This window comes from Arachis stenosperma, chromosome 2 (genome assembly GCF_014773155.1).
Source record: "Arachis stenosperma cultivar V10309 chromosome 2, arast.V10309.gnm1.PFL2, whole genome shotgun sequence".
In the NCBI taxonomy this organism is placed as follows: domain Eukaryota; kingdom Viridiplantae; phylum Streptophyta; class Magnoliopsida; order Fabales; family Fabaceae; genus Arachis; species Arachis stenosperma.
The window spans coordinates 14,716,885-14,740,696 of NC_080378.1; the positions used below are offsets into that span (position 1 = coordinate 14,716,885).

The 23,812-nt window shown below is 36.0% G+C and overlaps 1 protein-coding gene across 1 annotated transcript; it reads left to right on the forward strand.

Moving 5' to 3' along the window:
- The first annotated feature begins 21,082 nt into the window (after window positions 1-21,082).
- Window positions 21,083-23,409, forward strand: LOC130961156 (transcription factor MTB3). Its single transcript, XM_057886880.1, has 2 exons — window positions 21,083-21,258; window positions 21,588-23,409. The coding sequence occupies exon 2, from the start codon at window positions 21,618-21,620 to the stop codon at window positions 23,166-23,168; it is 1,551 nt and encodes a 516-aa protein (XP_057742863.1). The 5' UTR covers window positions 21,083-21,258; window positions 21,588-21,617; the 3' UTR covers window positions 23,169-23,409.
- The last annotated feature ends 403 nt before the right edge of the window (window positions 23,410-23,812 follow it).

Here is a 23,812-nt window from a genome sequence, read left to right on the forward strand (position 1 = left end):
GGTTGGACCAAGTCCTCATAGACATTTGTGAAGAGGGCGCTCAATGGAAGAGAGATTCAAGAGGGAAGCCTGTTCAACTGAGAAGGCATGACCTCAAGCCAGTGGCTAGGGGATGGTTGGAGTTTATCCAACGCTCAATCATTCCCACTAGCAACCGGTCCGAAGTTACTATAGACCGGGCTATCATGATTCATAGCATCATGATTGGAGAGGAAGTAGAAGTTCATGAGGTTATATCCCTAGAACTTTATAAGGTGGCGGACAAGTCCTCTACCTTGGCAAGGTTAGCCTTCCCTCATCTCATTTGTCACCTCTGTAATTTAGTTGGAATTAACATAGAGAGAGACATCCTCATTGATGAGGACAAGCCCATCACTAAGAAAAGGATGGAGCAAACAAGAGATCCCACTCATGGACATGAGGAGATTCCTCATCATGAAATCCCTGAGATGCCTCAAGGGATGCACTTTCCTCCACAAAACTATTGGGAGCAAATCAACACCTCCCTAGGAGAATTGAGTTCCAACATGGGACAACTAAGGGTGGAGCACCAAGAACATTCCATCCTCTTCCATGAAATTAGAGAAGATCAAAGAATCATGAAAGAGGAGCAACAAAGGCAAGGAAGAGACATTGAGGAGCTCAAGCACTCCATAAGATCTTCAAGAGGAAGAACAAGCCGCCATCACTAAGGTGGACCCATTCTTTAATCTCCTTGTTCTTTATTTTTCTGTTTTTCGAAAATTATGCTTTATGTTTTATTTATGTTTGTGTCTTATGATCATTAGTGTCTTAGTGTCTATGCCTTAAAGTTATGAATGTCCTATGAATCCATCACCTTTCTTAAATGAAAAATATTTTTATTACAAAAGAACAAGAAGTACATGATTTCGAATTCATCCTTAAAACTAGCTTAATTATTTTGATGTGGTGACAATACTTTTTGTTTTCTAAATGTATGCTTGAACAGTGCATATGTCTTTTGAATTTGTTGTTCAAGAATGTTAAAATTGTTGGCTCTTGAAAGAATGATGAAATAGGAGAAATGTTACTGAGGATCTGAAAAATCATAAAAATAATTCTTGAAGCAAGAAAAAGCAGTGAATTCAAAAAAAAAGGGGGAGAGACAAAAAAAAGAGAAAGCAGAAAAAGCCAATAGCCCTTTAAACCAAAAGTCAAGGGTAAAAATAAGAAGGATCCAAGGCTTTGAGCATCAATGGATAGGAGGGCCCACAGGAATAAAATCCTGGCCTAAGCGGCTAAACCAAGCTGTCCCTAACCATGTGCTTGTGACGTGAAGGTGTCAAGTGAAAACTTGAGACTGAGCGGTTAAAGTCGTGATCCAAAGCAAAAAAGAGTGTGCTTAAGAACCCCGAACACCTCTAATTGGGGACTCTAGCAAAGCTGAGTCACAATCTGAAAAGGTTCACCCAGTTATGTGTCTGTGGCATGTATGTATCCGGTGGTAATACTGGAAAACAGAGTGCTTTGGGCCACGGCCAAGACTCATAAAGTAGCTGTGTTCAAGAATCAACATACTATACTAGGAGAATCAATAACACTATCTAAATTCTGAGTTCCTATAGATGCCAATCATTCTGAACCTCAAAGGATAAAGTGAGATGCCAAAACTGTTCAGAGGCAAAAAGCTACAAGTCCCGCTCATCTAATTGGAGCTAAGTTTCATTGATAGTTCGGAGTTTATAGTATATTCTCTTTTTTTTATCCTATTTGATTTTCAGTTGCTTGGGGACAAGCAACAATTTAAGTTTGATGTTGTGATGAGCGGATAATTTATACGCTTTTTGGCATTATTTTTAGTATATTTTTAGTATGTTTTAGTTAGTTTTTATTATATTTTTATTAGTTTTTATTTATAATTCACTTTTCTGGACTTTACTATGAGTTTGTGTGTTTTTCTGTGATTTCAGGTATTTTCTGGCGGAAATTGAGGGACCTGAGCAAAAATCTGATTCAGAGGCTGAAAAAGGACTATAGATGCTATTGGATTCTGACCTCCCTGCATTTGAATTGGATTTTCTTGAGCTACAAAAGTCCAATTGGCGCGCTCTCAATTGTGTTGGAAAGTAGACATCTTGGGCTTTCCAGCAATATATAATAGTCCATACTTTGTCTGAGATTTATGGCCCAAACCGGCGTTCCAAATCAGCTCAAGAATTTCCAGCGTTAAACGCCAGAACTTTCACAGAAGTGGGAGTTAAACGCCCAAACTGGCACAAAAGCTGGCGTTTAACTCCAAGAAAAGTCTCTACATATGGAAGCTTCAATGCTCAGCCCAAGCACACACCATGTGGGCCCGAAAGTGGATTTTTATGTCATTTACTCATTTCTGTAAACCCTAGGCTACTAGTTCTCTATAAATAGGACCTTTTGCTATTGTATTTTCATCTTTGGACGTCTAGTTCTTAGATCATCTTGGTTCTTCTGGTTCCCTCTTTGGGGCTGAAGCCAATGATCACCATTATCACTTATGTATTTTCAACGGTGGGTTTCTACACACCATAGATTAAGGTGTAGAGCTCTGCTGTACCTCGAGTATTAATGCAATTACTATTGTTCTTCTATTCAATTCAGCTTATTCTTGTTTTAAGATATTCATTCGCACCCAAGAACATGATGAATGTGATGATTATGTGATGCTCATCATCATTCTCACTTATGAACGCGTGCCTGACAACCACTTCCGTTCTACACGCAAACAAGACTTGAATGTTTATCTCTTGGATTCCTTAATCAGAATCTTCGTGGTATAAGCTAGAATTGATGGCGGCATTCTTTAGAATCCGGAAAGTCTAAACCTTGTCTGTGGTATTCCAAGTAGGATTCAAGGATTGAATGACTGTGACGAGCTTCAAACTCGCGATTGTGGGGCGTTAGTGATAGATGCAAAAGAATCACTTGATTCTATTCCGACATGATCGAGAACCGACAGATGAATAGCCGTGCTGTGACATAGCGCGTTGAACATTTTCTCTGAGAGGACGGGACTGTAGCCATTGACAACGGTGATGCCCAACATACAGCTTGCCATGGAAAGGAGTAAGAAGGATTGGTTGAAGACAGTAGGAAAGCAGAGAGACGGAAGGGACAAAGCATCTCCATACGCTTATCTAAAATTCTCACCAATGAATTACATAAGTATCTCTATCTTTATTTTATGTTTTATTTATCTTTTAATCATTAATTCTCCATAACCATTTGAATCCGCCTGACTGAGATTTACAAGATGACCATAGCTTGCTTCATACCAACAATCTCCGTGGGATCGACCCTTACTCGCGTAAGGTTTATTACTTGGACGACCCAGTGCACTTGCTGGTTAGTTGTGCGAAGTTGTGATAAAGAGTTGAGATTGCAATTGAGCGTACCATGTTGATGGCGCCATTGATGATCACAATTTCGTGCACCACCTCCCAAGCATTTTATCAAACACTTGGAAGGCACAACACAAAAGCATAGAAAAGCAATAAGAGATAATAAAATCCAAACAATCAATTGAAAGCATCAATACACAAATTGAAGAAAGTAATCATAAATATGAAATACCTCAAATTGCATTAAATAGAAAATCAAATCTAACATGAGAATTCATAAGCTAAATTGGATAAATAAATAAATCACCAAGAGAAGATTAACTAAAGTGCTAGAATAAATAAGAGTAGAAGAGAAACTAAATTAAAGTAGAGTAGAAATCTGAAATTGAAAATAGCTAAACCTAAGAATCCTAAAACCTAGAGAGAGGAGAGAGCCTCTCTCTCTAGAAAACTACATCTAAAACCTAAAATTATGTGAATGAATGTTGTATCATTCCCCCTTGAGTCTCTGCTTGTCCCCTGGCTTTAGTCTGCATTTCTGGGCCGAAAACTGGGTCCAAACTCAGCCCAAAATCGCCCCCAGCATTTTCTGCATTTTCTGCACGTGGCGCATGTCACGCGTACACGTCAGTCATGCGTACGCGTCGATGGTCTTCTTTGCGTGTCACGCGTACGTGTCAGGTACACGCACGTATCGCTGTGCAAATCTCCAAATCACGCACACGCGTCGGGTACGCGCACGCGTCGGGTACGCGCACGCGTCGCTCCTCGCTGGTTATCTCCTTTAATTCTTGTGCTCCTTCTATTTATGCAAGCTTCCTCTCCATCCTCTAAGCCATTCCTGCCCTATATAACCTGAAACACTTAATGCACGGATCGCGGCATCGAATGGTATAGAATGACATTAAAAATACACAATTTAAAGGCTTAGGAAGCAAGTTTTCAACCATAGAACAAAATTGGGAAGGAATTGTAAAATCATGCAAATTGTGTGAATAAGTGTGAGAATAGTGGATAAAATCCACTCAATTAAGCACAAGATGTACCACGAAATAGTGGTGCATCAGAGGAGGAGGGGACGTCGCTTCGCCACTTATTGGAATTTTGGCGGAGGTTCGTCGTATTTGACGAGGATCACCTATGAGGAGTTGTCCTCTGAAAGCAGGGATATTTCCGACGTCATGTTGGCAATTTTTAGGGATTAGTGATTAAACCCCCGGGATGTTATGGGTTTCCCGATGGCGTGTCAATCTTATGTCGGTGGATCTTGATACTTTCTCCTGTTTTGCTTCTATTTCTATGTTTTTTAGAGTTTGAGACTTGATGTAATTTCTTACTTCTTTCAATTGAGATGGCTGGTGGTTAGACTACTCTTGCGAGGTTGAAGGTTGCCCTGACCCGAGATTTCGGCAGTGAGGATGGTGGAGCCTCATCGTTAACACCTCAGTCCGTACCTCAGCCAGACTCATGGACAGTCTCTCAGGAGGTGATTATGGGGCGGCTAGTACCAACGTCGATGTGGAAGTCGTGGAGGTTCTTGTTTCCGAGGCAAGTAAGAAGCAGAAGAGGACGATTGAGGGGAGTAGCGGGGAGAACATGGCAGAGGAGAGGCCTGTGCCTTCCGTGATAGATCGGAGTTTTGATGCCCTGACTTTCATTGATCAACACCTCCTACCGAGCATCGAGGACTTCTTTCATGATTGCGACGTTGCCGGTCAAGCGAAATTCGTGTGCCGTGCTCTTATTTGCTCGGCTACTATCGTCCGGAAGGCAGAGCCGATATTATCTCAGGTGGATCTTTTGGATGGTAAACTCCACTAATTCCAAGCAGAATATGGTAGGCTAAAGGAGCAATTGGAGGCGGAGGTGGCTACTCGGTTGAAGGCTATGAAGGATGCTAAGGATGCTCGTTCAGAGATCCTCTGTCTCTTCGAGTTGGAGACTTTACTTCTCTTTTAGCTGTCTCAGAAGCAAAAGCAGGCGTCTGATGCTGAGTCGGGGGACACTTCTCTTCTTGCTAAGGTGGAATCTTTAAAGGATAAGGTTGCCAAGCTGAAGAAGGAGAAGGAAGGTCTACTCACTGACGCTAAGGATGCTATCTCGGCTACCGAGGAGACTCTGAAGACACAGGTTCGTGTGGTGGCTCTAGAGGTGGATGTGTCCGTGATGGGGGCTTTTCGGACCGTGAGGGATGTCCAGATCGTGGATATCGAGTAGCTTAGATGTTTTATTTTTGAAGTTTGTTAGATGTTTGTTTGGCGCATATGAATTTCTTTTTGCAAACAATTTCTTTAAAGTTTGTAAGCCACGTAGTTAGTAGCTTAAAAATGCTTTGGTGGCATTTTTTGGTTATTTTATTATAAACTTGCTTTATGGGCCTTTTGGTGGGCCAGATTGCATATTTTATTTTGTTTTGTTGGATATTCGTGTTTGTGTGGCATCGGGGGTGATCGGACACCTGATTTGCCATTTTTTGTTCGTATCGTTTACTTGGTAAGAACGCGAAAAATATTTTTAAAATGGAGTATTTGAATGAAATGACTTTTTTATTAAAGGTCACGCCTCGTTAAAACCTCCCGTTTTAGGTAGGAAAAACTTCACGAAAAAATGATGTAAACAATAAAAAAGAAAAAAAGGTAATTATAAACAAAGTATGAAAAATAACAAAAATAAACTTTATATATTGCTAAGGGTATCAGACCGGTGGGACTCTCCTACGTGTAGTAGTAACATATGTTTGCGGTGTTCCATGATCTCAGTCCCGATCAGTCGTTCCAATTTGTAGGCTCCTTGTCCAATTACGGACTTGATTTGGTAGGGTCCTTCCCAGCTAGGGGTGAGCTTTTCTTCTCCCGGGATGGGATGACCAATATCGTTGCGTCGCAAGACTAGGTCTTCTTGTTTGAAGTCCTGTTTTACCATGCCTCGGTTGTATCTTAGGCAGATTCTTTATTTCAGGAATACCTCCCGTAAGTGTGCTACGCTTCTGACTTTGTCAATGAGATTCTGCTCTACGTCCTCATTGTGTCCTCCCATGATCTTTCATGGGCTAGGTTCCCTGACCTCCACAAGGATAACGGTCTCTAGGCCGTATGTTAGCCAGAAGAGACTTTCTCCGGTTGAGGTTTGGTGCGATGTTTGGTATGACCAGAGTATAGACCCGAGCTTGTCAGCCCATAGGCCCTTGGCTTCGTCCAGTCATTTCTTGAGACCCTTCACGATGATCTTGTTGGCCACTTCTACTTGGCCGTTAGTTTGTGGGTGTACAATCGAGCTGAACTTCTGTGAAACGCCGAGTCCCTTTAGGAACTCCTTGAAACGTTTGTGTGCGAATTGGTTCCCTTTATTTGAGATCACAATTTTGGGGATTCCGAACCCAGTTATGACTTCCCTCCAAAAGAAATTTCTACACTGAGTAGATATAATAGTGGTCAATGCCTCGGATTCAATCCATTTCGTGAAGTAGTTGATGACGACTATAAGGAATCAGAGCTGCCCGGGAGCCATGGGGAAGGGTCTTACAAGGTCGATTACCCAGGTTCTGAAAGGGCAATCCGCTATTATCACACTGAGCTGATGGGGAACTGCTTGGTAAAGGTCGGCATGGACTTGGCACTGCTTGTAGTTTTTGACTAGTTGGAGGGAGTCTCTGATGATGGTGGGCCAGAAGTGGCCAGCTTAGATGACCTTTTGGGCTAGGTTTTGCCCCTGATGTGATGGCCATAACATCGTCTGTGGCTTTTAAAAAGTATGTAATATGTGTCGCCGAATTCTATAAACCTGAGGAGAGGTTGGAATAATCATCTTTTGTACAGTTGTTCCGCTATGTGGTGTATTTTGCAGCTTCTTGCTTTGTATGCTTCGCCTCCTTTGAGTCCTCGGGCAAGTTCCCGTCGGTGAGGTACTTGAGGATCAACAAGGTCTAGGAGTGCTAGTTTGACACAATCATGTTTGTTGGGGTTGTGGCCGCGACAGATGGTGTCTTGATGACTTGCTGGATTAGTGATTGGCTCTCTAGGACTAACTTGGTTCTTGCTAGTTTAGAGAGTAGGACAGTCCTCGCATTCCATTCCCCGAGAATGGATCGGATGGTCACTCCGTCGAATTCGGTAGTTAGTTCCTTGACTTTAGATAAGTATTGTTGTTGTAGGGGATCTCGTGTTTGGTAGTTTTTGTTTTTTGGGAGATAACTACCTGGGAGTCGCTAGAAACTTCCAGTGTCCTTGCGCCGACTTTTTTGGCCAGCGTTAATCCAGCTAGAAGGGCTTCGTATTCTTCCTGATTGTTAAAAATTAGAAACTCGTACAAAATCGATTGTTCTATGACAATCCCGTTCTCATTTTCTAGTATTACTCGTGCTCCCCCGGAGCTGTTGTTTTACGAGTTGTCAACGTGGAGTTTCCAAAGCTCTATGGATTCACTTTCCAGAATCATTTTGGCTATGAAGTCTGTCATGGCTTGAGCCTTGATTGCATTTCTGGGCTCAAAATGGACCTCGTATTGAGATAGCTCGACTGACCAAGTGAGCATCCATCTTGCCAAGTCTAGTTTCTACAGTACTTGTCTGATAGCCTGGTTTGTTTGGACCATGATAAGGTGGCTCTAGAAGTACTGCTGAAGTTGTCGAGATGCCGTGAGTAGTGTGTAGGCAAGCTTCTCAAGTCTGGAGTAGCGTATCTCGACGTTCTGGAAAACCTTACTTATGAAGTATACATGACTCTATGTTTTTTGCTCGTCTTTCCAGATCAGCGCTGCCGCTAGCACTTCCTCTATTATGGATAAGTAGAGGTATAGTTTCTCCCATTCTGGGTTTTGAGAGTGTGGGAGGTTCTGCTAACACTCTTTTGAAGTGTTGGAAGGCCTCTTCACATTCAGGTTTGCATTTAAAGCTTATGCCCTTAGTTATGAGTTTGAAGAAGGGGATGGCCTTCTGAGGCGAGGCTCCAAGAAAGCGAGAGAGGGCAGCAAGTCACGCAGTTAGCCTTTGGACATCCTTGAGGTTTGCGGGGCTACTCATCTCGTGGATGGCTCTGCACTTTTTCAGATTTTCCTCTACTCCTCGTTGTGTGATCATGAAACCCAAAAACTTCCCGACCTCCATCCCGAATACGCATTTTGTCGGATTGAGATGCATTCGGTGCTTCCTCAGTGCATGATATGAGCTTGAGGTCGTTAATGATCTCGTCAACTGTTTCTGTTTTGGCTAGCATGTCGTCAATATAGACCTTCAGTTTAGTCCTCGAGAGGTCTTTAAAGATCTTTGTGACAAGCCTTTGATAGGTGGCCTTGTGTTCTTTAACCCGAAGGGAATGAATGTGTAGTAGTGCGTACCTTCCAGGGTTACAAACGTCATTTTCTCTTCATCCGGTCGATGCATATGTATTTGATTGTATCCTGAGTAGGCATCCATGAAGCTGAGGTACTGGTGTCCCGAGGCAGTGTCCACCAGTTCGTCAATGTTTGGTAGGGGAAAGGCATCCTTTGTACAAGCTTTGTTCAAGTCCGTGTAATCGATGCACATTCGCCATTTAACGTTTGTCTTTTTTACCAACACAATGTTGGCCAGCCAGGTTATGTAGGGTAGTTCCCAGATGAAGCCTGCTTCAAAAAAGCTTTTGACTTGCTTCCTGACTTTGGTTGCTCGGTTAGTGGATATTTTTCTTCTCCTTTGGGATACTGCTTGACTTTGGGGTCCACAGCGAATCGGTGAGACATCAGATCTGGGTCTATTCCCGGCATATCCACCAGGGTGAATGCTAAAAGGTCCCTGTTTTATTTCAACAATTCCATGAGTTCGCTTTTTATGTTGAAGGGTAGATTCTTGTTGATAAAGGTGAATTCGTCTTTGGTTTGTCCTATTTGTAGCTTTTCCATGTCTCCCTCTAGTTTCGGTCTGGGTTGATAATCTTGACATGCGTCCAAGTCGGCAAGCAAGATTCCTGCCGCATCCCAAGATTACTTTCAGAGGGCTAGGCTGGTGTTATGACATTCTACCATGACTTTCCGGTCACCGTGTATCGTTCTTATGGTTTCGTTGTCCGCTTGGCACTTCATGATTAGGAACTTCGTAAATATGGCGGTGGAAAGGTCGTTGATTATCTTCCTTTCCAGGATGATGTTGTAGGTCGTGAAGTCCTTTAGAACCACGAACTCGAAGTATGGTTTTCTTTTGGCTTCCAGTTCCGATGGTGACTGGTAGCACTATCGAATCGTCTAGCTGGAGAAAGTTATCTCCGAGTCTAGTTACTTGATTGCAATGACTTTGTAGGTTTTTGTTTCGGAGTCCGAGCTTGTCGAAGGCTCCCCTGAAGAGGATGTTGGAGTCGGCTTCGGTGTTCATCAGGATATGTCTTACTACGTTGGTTCCGACCTTGACCAAGATAACGAATGGGGCGTCTCCCAATGAAGTGTCGTTTTGGCAATCATCGGGAGAGATTGTGATTGTTGTCGGAAGGGAAGAGGTTCTTTTTTGTCTTTTACGGCTAACACCTAGAGATTTTTTTTTCAAAGAAGATATTGACTTTTCAGGTGCACCCTTCCCAGTGATAATGTTTACTATGATCGTTGGGTTGGTCTCTGGGATCTCCTGTGTCACACTTCTAGGGTTTCGTCCTTCCCGCTTTGGTGATCTCTCCCTTTCAACTTTCTTGGGCTTGCAAATAATTTTGGAAAATTCGGGGAGTTTGCCGTCTCAGATGGCTTATTTGAGAGCGTCTTTACGATCGAAGTAGTCTTGAGTCTTGTGTCCATATCCTCTGTGATAATCGTAGTATAGGCTTTTGTTATTTCCTGTGCATTCTTTCAATTGTCTGGCCTTCGGGAGAATGCATCGCTCTATTATTTGGTGGTAGATTTCTAGATTAGGACCAGAAGAAGGGTGTAGTTTGTGAACTTTTCCACTCGACAATCGATTGGGGACAGCAAGTTTGAAGTGTTCCTTTGGGGTTTCCTTGGGCGGTGGATTACTTTGAGGTGTTGTGTTGCCGTGGTTCCGTTTATTGGCCGCCACGACTTGGTTTACCTCCTCGTCGTTTATGTATTCCCTCGCGATGTTCTGGATCTCATGCATTGTCCAGACCGGCTTGGTTGTGAAGTGCTTTCGAAAATCTTTATTCATGAGCATGTTGGTTAGGCACATGTTGGCCACGGAGTCTATGAGCCTATCAAATGTCAGGCATTTGTCGTTGAACCTGTCGAGGTACTTCCTTGTGGGTTCATCTGGTCGTTGCGTGACGCCGAGTACGCTAATCAGGTGTTTCGCTTTTGTGATGCTGGTGGTGAATTGAGCCATGAATTTCCTAGAGATATTGTCGAAATTGGCTATCAAGCTGTTTGAGAGGGCGTTGAACCACTTAATTGCTAGGCTAGCTAAGGTCACTAAAAAGGCCCTATAGCGAACTGCGTCGACAGCGCGTTCTAGGTTCATCCCATGGGTTCTTCGTCCCATCATACTTCATGTCGATCGGCTTGTCAAAATCCTTCGGTAACTTGGCTCATAGGGTTCTTTCGGTGAACGGGGTAGTTTCCATTATCACGTATTCGCTCTTTCTTCATTTGGAATCTCTTCGGTATCTCTTGTCGTCATAGTGTTGGCGTTTAGGTTCTCGGGATATGCTGTGATTCCGGCATTTGCCGTAGTATTAGTTGGGTGACCTTTCACTCCTAACTTCTTATTGTGATATACTCCTAGAGATCGCTTTGCTTGCATGTTCCAACTGGTATCGTTCTTTGGTAGGGTTCTTGAATTACCTAGATCGCCTTTTTTCCTAGGGCGTCGGTTGCTCTAGCCTCTCCGGATTGGCAATCGTCTTTTTGCGGTTGCTGTCTGTCAAGGGTTGGCTGGAGGTGCACGGCGTTGGTTATTCTTCCGCGGGTTGGCGGACGATCGTTGTTCCATGGTTTGGGCGTTGGGTTTGGTGGGTTTGGCTCACGGTGATGGCTTGAAGACCGCTCCTCGAGGTAAATCTTATTTTGGTTCATAACGTTTTAATCGTTGAATATTATCCCAAAACGTTTAAAATGACATCAGTGTTATCCCACCGTCAAATTACTCGCTAACAATTAACAAAATTGATGTTCTATTAATAATGCTTTTGTTAAAATTACGTTTGCTCAACCCCCTTCTACCTTCACTTTCTTAACAAGCTCAAACGCTGATCTCCTACTCTCTTCTTCCTCTTCTTTAAACCCCCTTGGAGAATTAATAGTGTAAAAGAGAGTAGGAGAATGAAGTTTGGACTTGTTGAAAGGGTGATGGTGGAAGAAGGGGTTGAGCAAACGTAACTTTAACAAAAGTATTATTAATCGTACATCAATTTTATTAATTGTTAGTGAGAAATTTGACAGTGGAATAATATTAATATTATTGTAAACGTTTTGGGATAAAAATATAACGATTAAAATATTAGGGATAAAATATTAAAGATAAAATATATTTTTTTATTTGTTTCTGGTATTTTTTAGTTTGTTAAAATAAAAATTATTATATATATAAAATAAATTTCAAAATCCTATAACAATCCTTTAAAAGAAGGTTATTCAGTAGTGGAATATGCTACGTGGCATCCTCTAGATTTTTTTAAATTTTTTATGTATGATCATTATTACAATAACACCCATGATCAAATCATCCTCATTTTACTACTCTTCTGAACATCGTGCCTACTTTTCTCATCATCCTTTACAGCTTTCTTTACGTGTACACACCCTAAAATTTCAAATTTCGAATTCAAAATCAATTAAAAAGGAAATTCATTCCCAATTTTCCATCATCTGCGTTCTCCGTCCTCTGTTTCCTTTCTTCTCTCTTCCTCCTCTTCTTCATCGATTCTTCTCCTTCATCATCCGTTCCTCCTTTTTTTCCCTTTTTCCGTTCATTTTTTCTTCCTATTCCTAATCTAAATTGGAGATGGAGAAAGTTTATGTACTCACCAAGGCAGAGGATGTCATTGTACCTGATGGCTCTAACTTTCAGGGGAGTCGTCGCGGTGGAGCAACGCCAGCGGTGGTGGTAGGGTTACGGCAGTGGATGAGGAGCCGATTGCTATGGTGATGGACGATGGTATGGCGTGGTGGTCGCCGTCGGTGAGGTGGAGTTCGTGGTAATCATCGATGTGTGGTGATGGATACGGAGGAGGAAGCGGCGGAAGAAAGCATATAGCTGGAAAGTAGTGAGTCGCGGCCATAGGGAGCACATGTAGTGAGAGCACAGCAGCGACGACCAGAACAGAACCGTGAGATCTAATCGGCGTTCAGAACAGATTTGCATGGTTGTTATTTTTTTGTTTTAATTAATTAATTAGATAAATTATGTAAATGATTATTATTTGCTTAATCTACAAATTTTATTGTTTGAAAATTTAAATTTTGAATTGAAAATTAATTTGAAAAAAAAGTCATTTGTATATGTTCATTTTCATTATCCGCACAAATTATATTTTCCAATTTTTTCTTCTCATCATTCTTGCTCTCGCTCTCTAATACTGGGAGCTGTAGTATTCCACCGCAAAATCAAATCGGCTACTGTTTGTGAAACATGGTTTGGTATCTCCCTTTTGAGTTTTGATCATGGAATTTGATAAATGTCTTGATTTTACTCACTGTTAAAATTACTTATAGGCAATCCTTTTTTCTTCCTTTTTGGAACTTTAGTTATTTCTAACTTTAGTGCTTAATAATTAATATATTATTTTTATTTGTTGTGCATCTATTGCACTGAGTTACATATTTTTTAAACACATCTATATTTGGACAATCCCTCAACTACCTTTAGTTATTTCATTGTTAGATCAAACACATAATATGCTCAACTACCTATATCTATGATAAGATAGTGTTGAAGTTTCTGGTGTTTTCATGATAGGTTGAATGGTGGATCTAAATAGAGCAGGGCACCTTTGCTTGAGATAGTTTCCGAGCCTTATATAAAAACCGGTATTGAAGCAGTAGAGCATGCAGAAGAAATACGGAGATCGGTTCGGTATTTGGGAGTGAGCAATGGCAATATGTAAGAAGGATCTCTTCGTTTTGATCTCTTCGTTACATTGTTATACTCCTTGCAATTGAAATAAATTTTGTGATCTTAGCCGTTGTGATTTTTACTAATGTCAATCTTAGTACATGTACTATCTAAATATCTTATTAGATATAGCAAATTCTCTTCTCTATATAAGGATCTAATTAAATAAGAAGCTAATTTATTTTTTTATTTCAATGCAGCCCCAAACATATATCACCAACGTAAAAAGTGCAAATGTATGGACCACTCACAAATTAACTTTTTCATACTAAGCATAATATGTATTTGTGTGGACTTGGCATTTATACATATATTTTTTCCCTCTAATTTTGGTTAACTTAATTGTGACTTGATGGCTAAAAGATTGAAAGTCTCAATGTTTATTCTTAAGCTTTTGAATATCACAAATTGTATTGCAGGGTCAGCAGACAATACACTAAAATTTTGGAATTTAGAATCCTTTGAAATGATTGGATCTACTAGACAAGAGGTTTCTCATTTAGTGTCGTGTGAGTCATGGTGTTAGCAATAGCAATTATTGGTGGATTTGAATTCTGCAGTTTCTCTCTTTTAAATGTTCTTATTGTGCATTATTTTCTTTTTTCAGGTTCACCCCATGATGTACAAGCACACATATAGTGGAGGTCATGGTTCTCTATGAATTTTGGTAGATATTTTTGCTTAATGTTTCATTTATAGTTCCTTTTCGACATGTTGATTTTACTAAAGTTATTTGAGATCTGATTTCTAACAACCAGAACTTACTAACAATAGAAATGGGTACGTTACCAGACAGCAAAGCTTCAAAGGCTTTTCCATAGTGCAATATGAAGACAAGATCCATGGGTGTGAAGAATTCCACTAAGAAAACTACTAGAAGGAATCACAAATAAGTGGTAATTTGTTTTCCCAATTAATTTACTGATAGTTGTCATTTACTTATGAGATTTTTGTTGGTTTGTTCGGTATTTTTTTGGTTTGTTCTTTTGTCATTTAGTTATTTCAGCAGGATTCAAGCTATGAACAAGAAGATTTACCTTAAGTTACCAAGAATAAACCACCAGTTTCTTCCTTCAAATTGCTAAAGAGCAATGAAACCTTCATCTTTTCGTTTTGTGGATGACTGCTGTTATAATATACATATAATTCAGACATTTATCTATTTATTTTTTAAAGATATGTTCTTTAACTACTTTGCTATTGATTTTATATTGTTTATTGTTTCTAATATTGTTTATGGTTGTTCTGTTATTCTGTTTTGCTATGCTATCATATACATAAATATTGAGAATTTACTATTAACTATTAAGTGACGACTAATTATGAAAAATTATAATAAATAATAAATAATCTTATTTCATTGATATTCTTATATAAATAACACTCATTATTGGTTCCTCTCTAAAAGAAGGTGGTCAAGATGATAAATATGTATCTTCATGCTTTTCATGCTAAGACATTTAGCTTCTTTCTTTAATTTTTTTTCCAGGTAAAAAAGAAGGTGGAACTCTTGGAGTCCAGGATCTGGCATATTTTCTTGCAACAGCCAACTTTATGGGATCTCCAAGCTCCCATTTAGATCTGTGGTACTCTAACTTCTTACAATCCCTGATTCTACTTCTTTCTTTATTAATAACAGGTGAATATATACACTTTTGTGCATCCCTTACTCTATTGCTTTCTTTGTTGCAATTCCTTTTGTTTCGGTCTTCTTCCTTTCTTTTTGGAGTTGGCATTTGATTGATGGGTTATTGCGTTTATTTTTTATTTTTATTTTTTTTAATAGTGGTTTTATATTGTTTTAATTTGAGAGTGACATTGCTATTATATTTTTCAATATATTTTTTAAGCATATTTTAAAATCTTGATTTTCATTTCATATAACTTCTCTTTAATCTTATTTTACCAATACATTATAGACTAAGATTCTTAATACCCCTCCTTTTGAAACTCTATTTTTCTTTTGTTATCTTTTTCTTAGGCTTTAGTATGAGATTGGGTTCTATTTTGATGTGAAGTATTTCGAGCACATCGCTTGATAGTAAATTTGATGATGTTGATAAGTTCCTTTCTGCATTCACATGGATTGATGAGAATGAACATTAAACCTATATCTACATTAATTTGAATAAACAAGTAACTGAGTAAGTTTCCATAAGATTCCTTAGTGGTGTCACTTTGTGTATGTTCTATTATGTTGTCATTAATTATTCATTTTAATTATGCCTGTCTAAATATTTTATATCTGATTTGGTTAGTAAGCATGGTTCCAAGACTTTAAATATCCTCATGAAGGAACCGTATATCATTCTAGATTATCAAGGGGAAAAAGAAGAAGAAAAATTGCTTTCTTTAGTGTGCATGCAAGAAATCTTTTGATATCTCATTCATACATAAGCAAGATTCTACTTTTTAAGGAGGAAAAGAAAACAGAACGAAGAACAAATAAAACACAGAATTTGACCGTCTTTAGTTTCTTTTTCCTCACTTGAGAGCAGATGCTTGAAACAGGACATAGTTGAACTTATTAATAAAATTAACAGATCCTCCATTACCATTCAGTTTATTAATAAGATTTGAAGAATTACAAATGGGACACTATTTTATGTGTGGGTGACTTCGTTCTGGTTTGTTTCCTTTTTAGATTAATGATATGTATCAATTGCTTCGCAACATTAGTATTTGATATTCTTCTTTCAGTGGTTATGTTTTAGTTCGATGAGGTGGATTTGACTGGCACAAAATTTGAATATTTATGGTTTGGAGTGAACATTTATGATTTGTTGAGATGGTGATTTGTCTCTTTATCTTGAAAAATTTATATGTTTGGCAAATATATGCATTTAAACCATTTTACAATTTTTCTTTCGAAATCCTCTGTTCCTATAGAATTAAGATAGTTCTTTCTTAGACTCTTTCATTTATGAGAATCTATTATTCTACATAATGAGAGTTTAGAGATCAACTATTTTGCATTGCGTGCATTGTGCATCCTGTTTTCTAGAAAAATAACTATTTATATTTCTTAAATGATTTAAGGCTATGAAGTTCTCAAAAACTTGCTTATGTGACTGATAAATTTGATAGGAAATTCCTTGAGCAATTACGTGAGTAAGAAGATTCAGTACTTCGTTATACTTAATGTTCTATGCTCTTTTTTTCCTTTGTACTTAGTGTTCAATGCTTTTTTTCTTTTTCATTTTCGTTGATGTGCCTTCTCCTGTTTAGTTGCTTTTCAAAGAGTTGGATACTTATTTGTCTATATATTATGACTTAAGTTTTTTTCTTTTTGAGGGATATAATTTTGCTTTAAAATATTGGGTTGCCATTGTTTAATTGAGTTCTTTGTTTATTACAGAGAATTCTGCACCACAATTCCTAATGATTTTAGATTCAGAAAAATTAAGCTCTCTCTCCCATATAGTTTTTTTATCCACTTAGTCATTTATCAATTTATTCTATGGTTGAAATCATAATTGTGAATTTCTGACACCTGATAGTGGATTTTGTACACTTTATTCTCCAATTGGTTTCCTTTTATATTAATGGTATGTATCAATTGCTTTGCAACATTAGTGTTTGCTATTCTTCTTTCAGTTGTTATGTTTTAGTTGGATGAGGTGGATCTGACTGGTGCAAAGTTTGAATATTTATGGTTTGGAGTGCATATTTATTTTTTTTAAAAAAAAAAAAACATGAAGCTTTTTATCTTTTGCTGCTTTAGCTTTCATTATTGTATATTCATGCTCTAACTACACAAGCTATATCTTTTCCAGCTAATTTTTGTTGAGATAGTGAATTGTCTCTTATCTTGAAAAATTAATGTTTGGCAAATATATGCATTTAAACCATTTTTTCAATTTTTATTTTGAAAGCCTCTGTTCCTATAGAATTAAGATAATTCTTTCTTAGACTCTTCTATTTATGTGAACCTATTATTCTACATAATGAGAGTTTAGAGATCAGCCATTTTGCATTGCGTGTAATGTGCATCCTGTTCTCTAAAAAAATAGCTATTCATATTTCTTAAATGACTTAGTTATGAAGTTTTCAAAAAACTTGCTTATGTGATATATAATATTCTGTGCTCTTTTGAATGTCTATAATTGTATTTTTTTTATTATCATTATTATTTTGACTGCTGCTCTATTAATGTATATTTATAATTTTATATGACTTTTGTGGTATTATGTGGTATATGAAGTTGGTGACAGTGCCATTGCAATGTTAGGTGATCTTAATAGTAGGAAATGGCTCTTCCTCTCTGATGTGTGTTATTATCTATGAGACGATGACTATTAACAAGCTTTAGGGGTCAAACATATGAGTCTATATTTGTCGAAGCATGTTTTTACACACAAGACAACTTTATGTTGCTCTTTCAAGAGTAAAAATCAAAATCAAGATTAAGGGTATTAGTTTAGAATAATCATTCAAGGCAAAAGATATAAATGTTGTTCGTAGATAAATTTAGTTGATTATGTATAATTTTAAATTTTATTTAATATGTAATTTTAGATATTTATATTCTTCTATAAGTTTGTTACTTCTTTGTAGAAATTATTTTTGGATACTTATTCACTTTAGTTTACAATTTTTCTATCATGTATTTATTGTAATTAAACGATAATCTTAATCTTAATTTATATGTTTTTACAATTTTCTTAAAAGTAAAATTAGATCATTTTATTCTTATGATTTAATTTAAAATAAAAAATTTATATTTAATTAGTTATTCTAACAATAGCTTAATATTAACTGATTTTTATTAAACTTAGTATATTTATGCATCGCTTAATGTTATCGATTTTAGAGACAACATGGTGAGGCGTGCATAAAGAGCATGAACACTAGGAGATTATCACAGGGCTGAACTAATTCTAAAAGTAGAGTGATGACGTTGAATTTTTCTTTTTTTAATTGATTTGAATACTAAATTCTAAATAATAGTTGAAAAACTTATTTTTTAAAAGTATATTTTTTATATATAAATTGATCATTCTATTGTTAAAAATTTAAAAAATAAAAAAATAATTTACATCACTATAATTTTTTTTATATTTAATAATAGAATTCAGGTTATACAAATTTTGAAACTAAATACTTGGAGTTTAAAAGCAAGAATAAATTAGCTGAGAATAATATAAAATACATTTAAAATACATTTAAAGAGAATATAAAATCTTAATATTTTTTTTTAATTTTTAATAATCTATTTATTATTATAAAATTATGTAAATCAAATCATTATAAAAAATAATTTATGTATTATAAAAATTAATTATATATATATATATATGTATTAGTTAATAATATTTTATTATTTAAATTAATTAAATACTAATTTTTTGCCTTTCAATTTTAATTAACATATATAATATATCTAATATTTTTTATTATTTTTGTGCCATTCCCGTGCATCCCACGGGTGAATGCACTAGTTTTTATACTACTTAAACGAACTAAGACCAAGTTGGCTAGAGGAAGTCTAACTTTACAAGGTGTGTTTTTCGTTTCTACCCCAAACATTATCACATCAAATCAAAGTGTTCTTAAAGAGCCAGCAGAAAACTTTAGGCACAGATGAAATGCAGTGCCATTATGGCCCACTGTTTGACTATTTTCGATGTCCAAATACATGGAATATCCGTGCCATAATAAATGCTAATATCATAAAGTAGTAGTAGTTATATATTTATGAGTTTTTTATTATGGATATTTATTAGGCTTTTTTTTATTGATAAATAAAATAAATTAATATACATATTACTAAGTATATTTATATTTTTATATTATTGTTATACATCTTAAATACATAGAATAAAGGACGACTAAGCACAAAAATTAGATACGATATATTTAAAATATGTAACACTTAACAAAAAATATTTAGATGCACCCAAAATATATTACATATATTTTGATGTACATATTTAGGGTGTTGTACATTCAAAATAAAACCAAAATATTCGAAATATGTTACATCTGATTTGATTTGATTTTTTTTATTTCATCTAATATTATTCAAATTTTAAAATTACAAAATGTTTTACTTAAAATTTAGATAAATATAATTTAAATTAATGATTTAATTCAATCTAATACAAATAAATATATTTGTATTATTATCCTCGTGTGATTAATTATGTTTATATATTTGATTTAAAAAAAATTAATGAGTTAAAGTTTTTAAATTAAAAAAATTAATAATTTTAATTTTCAAATGCATCAAAAGATATGTACAAAATCAACTCAAAATTTAATATATCGGTATAATGTTTTTGATCGTATTGTGTTAGTTTGAATTTTATTTTTTCATTTCATTCAATTTTATTTAAATAATTTAAAATTTTAAAATTATAAAATTTTTAATTTAAAACTTAGATGAACATAATTTAAATTAATAATTTAATTTAATCCAATAAAAATAAATATATTCGTAATATTATATTTATATGGCTAATTATGTTTATATGTTCGATTTTACAAAAAACTAACGATTTAAAATTTCTAACTTAAAAGTTAACCCTTTTAAAAATTTAAATGAATTCAAGATATTTGTAAAATCAACTCAAGATTTCATACATCAATATAATGTTTTGGATCATATTGTGTTGGTTTGATTTTTTTTTTCTATTTCATCTAATTTTATTTAAATCATTTAAAATTTTAAATTACAAAATTTTTATTTTAAATTTTAGAGAAATATAATTTTAAAATTTTAAAATACTTGAATAATATTAGATGAAATAAAAAAATTAAATAAAATCATATCGTAATATATCTCAAATACACTGGATTGAATTTCATTTTGACTTTATCCTATATCTACGCAAATGTAATATATGTCGTGTGATATTTTGTTAAGATGTTACACATCTTGTGTACTATATTTATTTATCTTTTATGTTTATTTTTCTTCTATTTGTGCACTTGAAATATGTACTGACATGGTAAAAACGTAAATATTTTATACGTAAATATTTTATATGTTATATATTTCAATAAATAAAAAATTTAAATAATTAAAATAAAAAATCCCATACTTATTATAAAGCTATAAGAAATAAAATCATTCAATTTTTTTATTTTATTTATCACAAATAATGTATTTTGCTAACTCAAATTTTCTGTTTTCCTAATATAACTTTTTTCCTTTAATTCAAAGTTTGTGTGAATAAGTGTATTTAACTATTTAAACACACCTATTCATAATATAAGAATAAAATATTGTTTAACTAATTCTTTTATGTATATTTAATAGTGAAAATTTTGAAAATCTTATTTACAAGTGATATAAGAGCACTCATTAGAAACTTTCTTCAGATTTTAGTAACTGGTATTCCTATAGTACTTTCTAGATTAAGAAAAATAAAAAAATATGATAATAAGTAACAAAAAATATATGGAAAAAAATTACCCTTATTTAAAATATTAGATTAAGAAAAATAAAAAAATATGATAATAAGTAACAAAAAAATATATGGAAAAATTACCCTTATTTAAAATAAAACTTCAATTAATAATAACACTAATTATTTTAAAAGTGAAAAATGGAAAGAGAATTTAATTCAACCTATATATCATAAATAGAACAAATATTTTAAAATCTTAAAAATAAATTATTTATTATGAAATGGAAAATTATATTTTAATATCAAAAATAAAAAAATTAAATGCTAATATGCTATACAGCATAATTAAATAAAGAAAGATAAGTCACCAAAAAAAAAAAAGAGATGAAGAAAAAGAGTCCTAGTGTAGCTTTGAATCTCTCTCTCTCTCTCTCTCTCTCTCCGGTTTGCATTTGTTGTTCTCAGATCTGAGGTTTTTTCGAATCTTATAAATCTCTTTTCCTCTATGTTCAAGCTTCTACTACCCCACCAAATCCCAAAAACCCTTCAGGTAATTATTCAAACTACGTACCTTCATTTTCTGCTGAATCTTTATTGTGTTCCACTACCTTAATTCAAGCACTTTCTTTTCGGATTGTTAACCCACTAAATCTTTGACCTCAACACGAAGTTAGATTCTTTCTAATAATTTAGGAATACCCATCACAAGTGATTCACTAATCGTGGGTTTCACTTGGATTATTTCTAGGGTTTTTCCATATGGTTGTTTTATGTTTATGAATTTTAACGGCTTTTGGTTAGTTGGGTGAAATTCAAGCTTAATTGAGATATTTTCAAAGCATTTCTTTTTGAGGGGAAAAGTAAAGTTTCGATTTTTAGGTATAGGAGCTGTTACTGTTAGAAAAGATCATGAGCGAGAAGTTTTGTGTGAGTGATGAAGACAAGGGTGTGTTGGAATCTGTGTTGGGTGCAGAAGCTGTTGCATACTTTGTTTCTGCGGTTTCAAATAATTTCTTCTCCAGCGTGGTTGCTTCTGCTTCGGCTTTGGCCGGAACTGATGCTGGCCTCCGGCGGCGGCTGTGCCAGGTTTTAGAGGGTTCCAAGTGGAATTATGCTGTGTTTTGGCAGGTTGCTGGACTGAAATCTGGTGGCTCCGCCTTGATTTGGGGCGACGGCCAATGCTGCGATCCCAAAGGGGGCGGAGCTGGCGAGGGGGGATCTGAAGGGGATTGGAGTGGAGTTGGTAAGGGTGATGAAGAGGAGCTGAGAAAGAAGGTGCTGCAGAAGCTTGATGCATACTTTGCTTGCTCTGTGTCGAAAGAGGCGAATTATGCAAGATTAGATAGGGTTTCGGATTTGCATATGTTTTACTTGGCCTCAATGTATTATATATTTGGTTTTGATTCGCCTTGTGGCCCTGGTTGTTCTTTCAAGTCTGGCAAATCAATTTGGGTTTCTGATTCTGCTAGCTGTTCAAACCAACTAGAATCAAGGTCATTTCTTGGGAGATCAGCTGGTCTTCAAACGGTTGTTTTTGTGCCTCTTAAAGCCGGAGTTGTTGAGCTTGGTTCCATGGAAACAGTGCCAGAAGACCAGGGTGTTTTGGATTTGGTCAGGACAGCATTTGGTGAATCTAGTTCTGGACAGGCGAAGGCATTTCCGAAGATTTTTGGCCGTGAATTAAGCGTTGGTGGTGGGGATGCGAAATCTCAGTCAATAACCATTAGTTTCTCACCGAAGTTGGAAGATGATTCTGGTTTCACTTCAGACTCTTATGAAGTTCAAGCTCTAGCAGCAAACCATGGATATGGGAATCCTTCCAATGGGAGCATGGGTGAAAATAGCGAAGCAAAATTGTTCCCTCAAATGATTGGTGGGAATTACAACGCTCAAACAAGGGTTTCTTCGCTAGATCTTGGAAATGAAGACTCCTCCTCGACTCATTTGGATGAGCGGAAGCCCCGAAAAAGAGGTAGAAAGCCTGCGAATGGAAGAGAGGAACCCCTGAATCATGTTGAAGCCGAGAGACAAAGGAGGGAAAAGCTAAACCAAAGGTTCTACGCCTTGAGAGCTGTTGTTCCGAATATATCTAAAATGGACAAGGCATCTCTACTTGGCGATGCGATTACGTATATCACTGATCTGCAGATGAAGATCAAGGTGTTGGAAACAGAGAAGAACATGAATAACAACAATGAACCAATGTTTCCTTTTTCGGATATAGATTTCCAAGCCAGAGAGGATGACACAGCAGTCGTGCGAGTAAGTTGCCCCTTGGATCTCCACCCGGTTTCCAGAGTCATTAAGACATTCCAGGAGCATCAAATCATGGCTCCAGAGTCAGGTGTTTCAACATCGGAGGGAAAGATGATTCATACATTCTCCATAAGAGCGCAGGGCAGCGAGGCTGCTGCAATACAATTGAAGGAAAAGCTTGAAGCATCCTTATCCAAAAACTGATAAGTTTTCAGAAAAGATTATATATTTATCATCATGTGGCATGTTAATGCAATGCAACAATGTTATTGTTAGGTATACATGATAGTGTTCTTAGTGTACTTATATTAATCAGATTGTAAGTTAAAATCATATTGTAAGTTAAGTCCTAAGATGTGGTCTTTGTGGCTCTCTTTGAACTGATTTGTAATCAATGACCTGAATTATGTATTTACTTATGATAAATAGCATGAGTTGAATTAAATTGAATCTTCCCTTTATTTTTCACTTGTTCAGCTAACAAATTTTGGACTTAATGTTGTTTGTGGTCAAGTTGGTAGTTGTTTGTATTGTTGCCACTTAGAATAGCAAGTTTGAAGACACAATGTTAATGTTTCATATGTTTGGGTGCTTTTGCATCAATCTGGATCAAAGTTACTTTAACGTTTAACTTGTGCATTTTGAATTTGAAAGATCATGTTTGGTAGGACCCCCATGGGAAAATGATGGTTTGCGTTAGGTTTTTGTATAGATAAGAATAAGAATGAAATCATGAGTCATCACTTTATTTAATTAGATTAGTTTTGATACATCAGTATAAAACATTTTACATTTTATTCCTTTGTTCAATTATATTTATTTTTTTAAATGATTATTTATGTATTTAA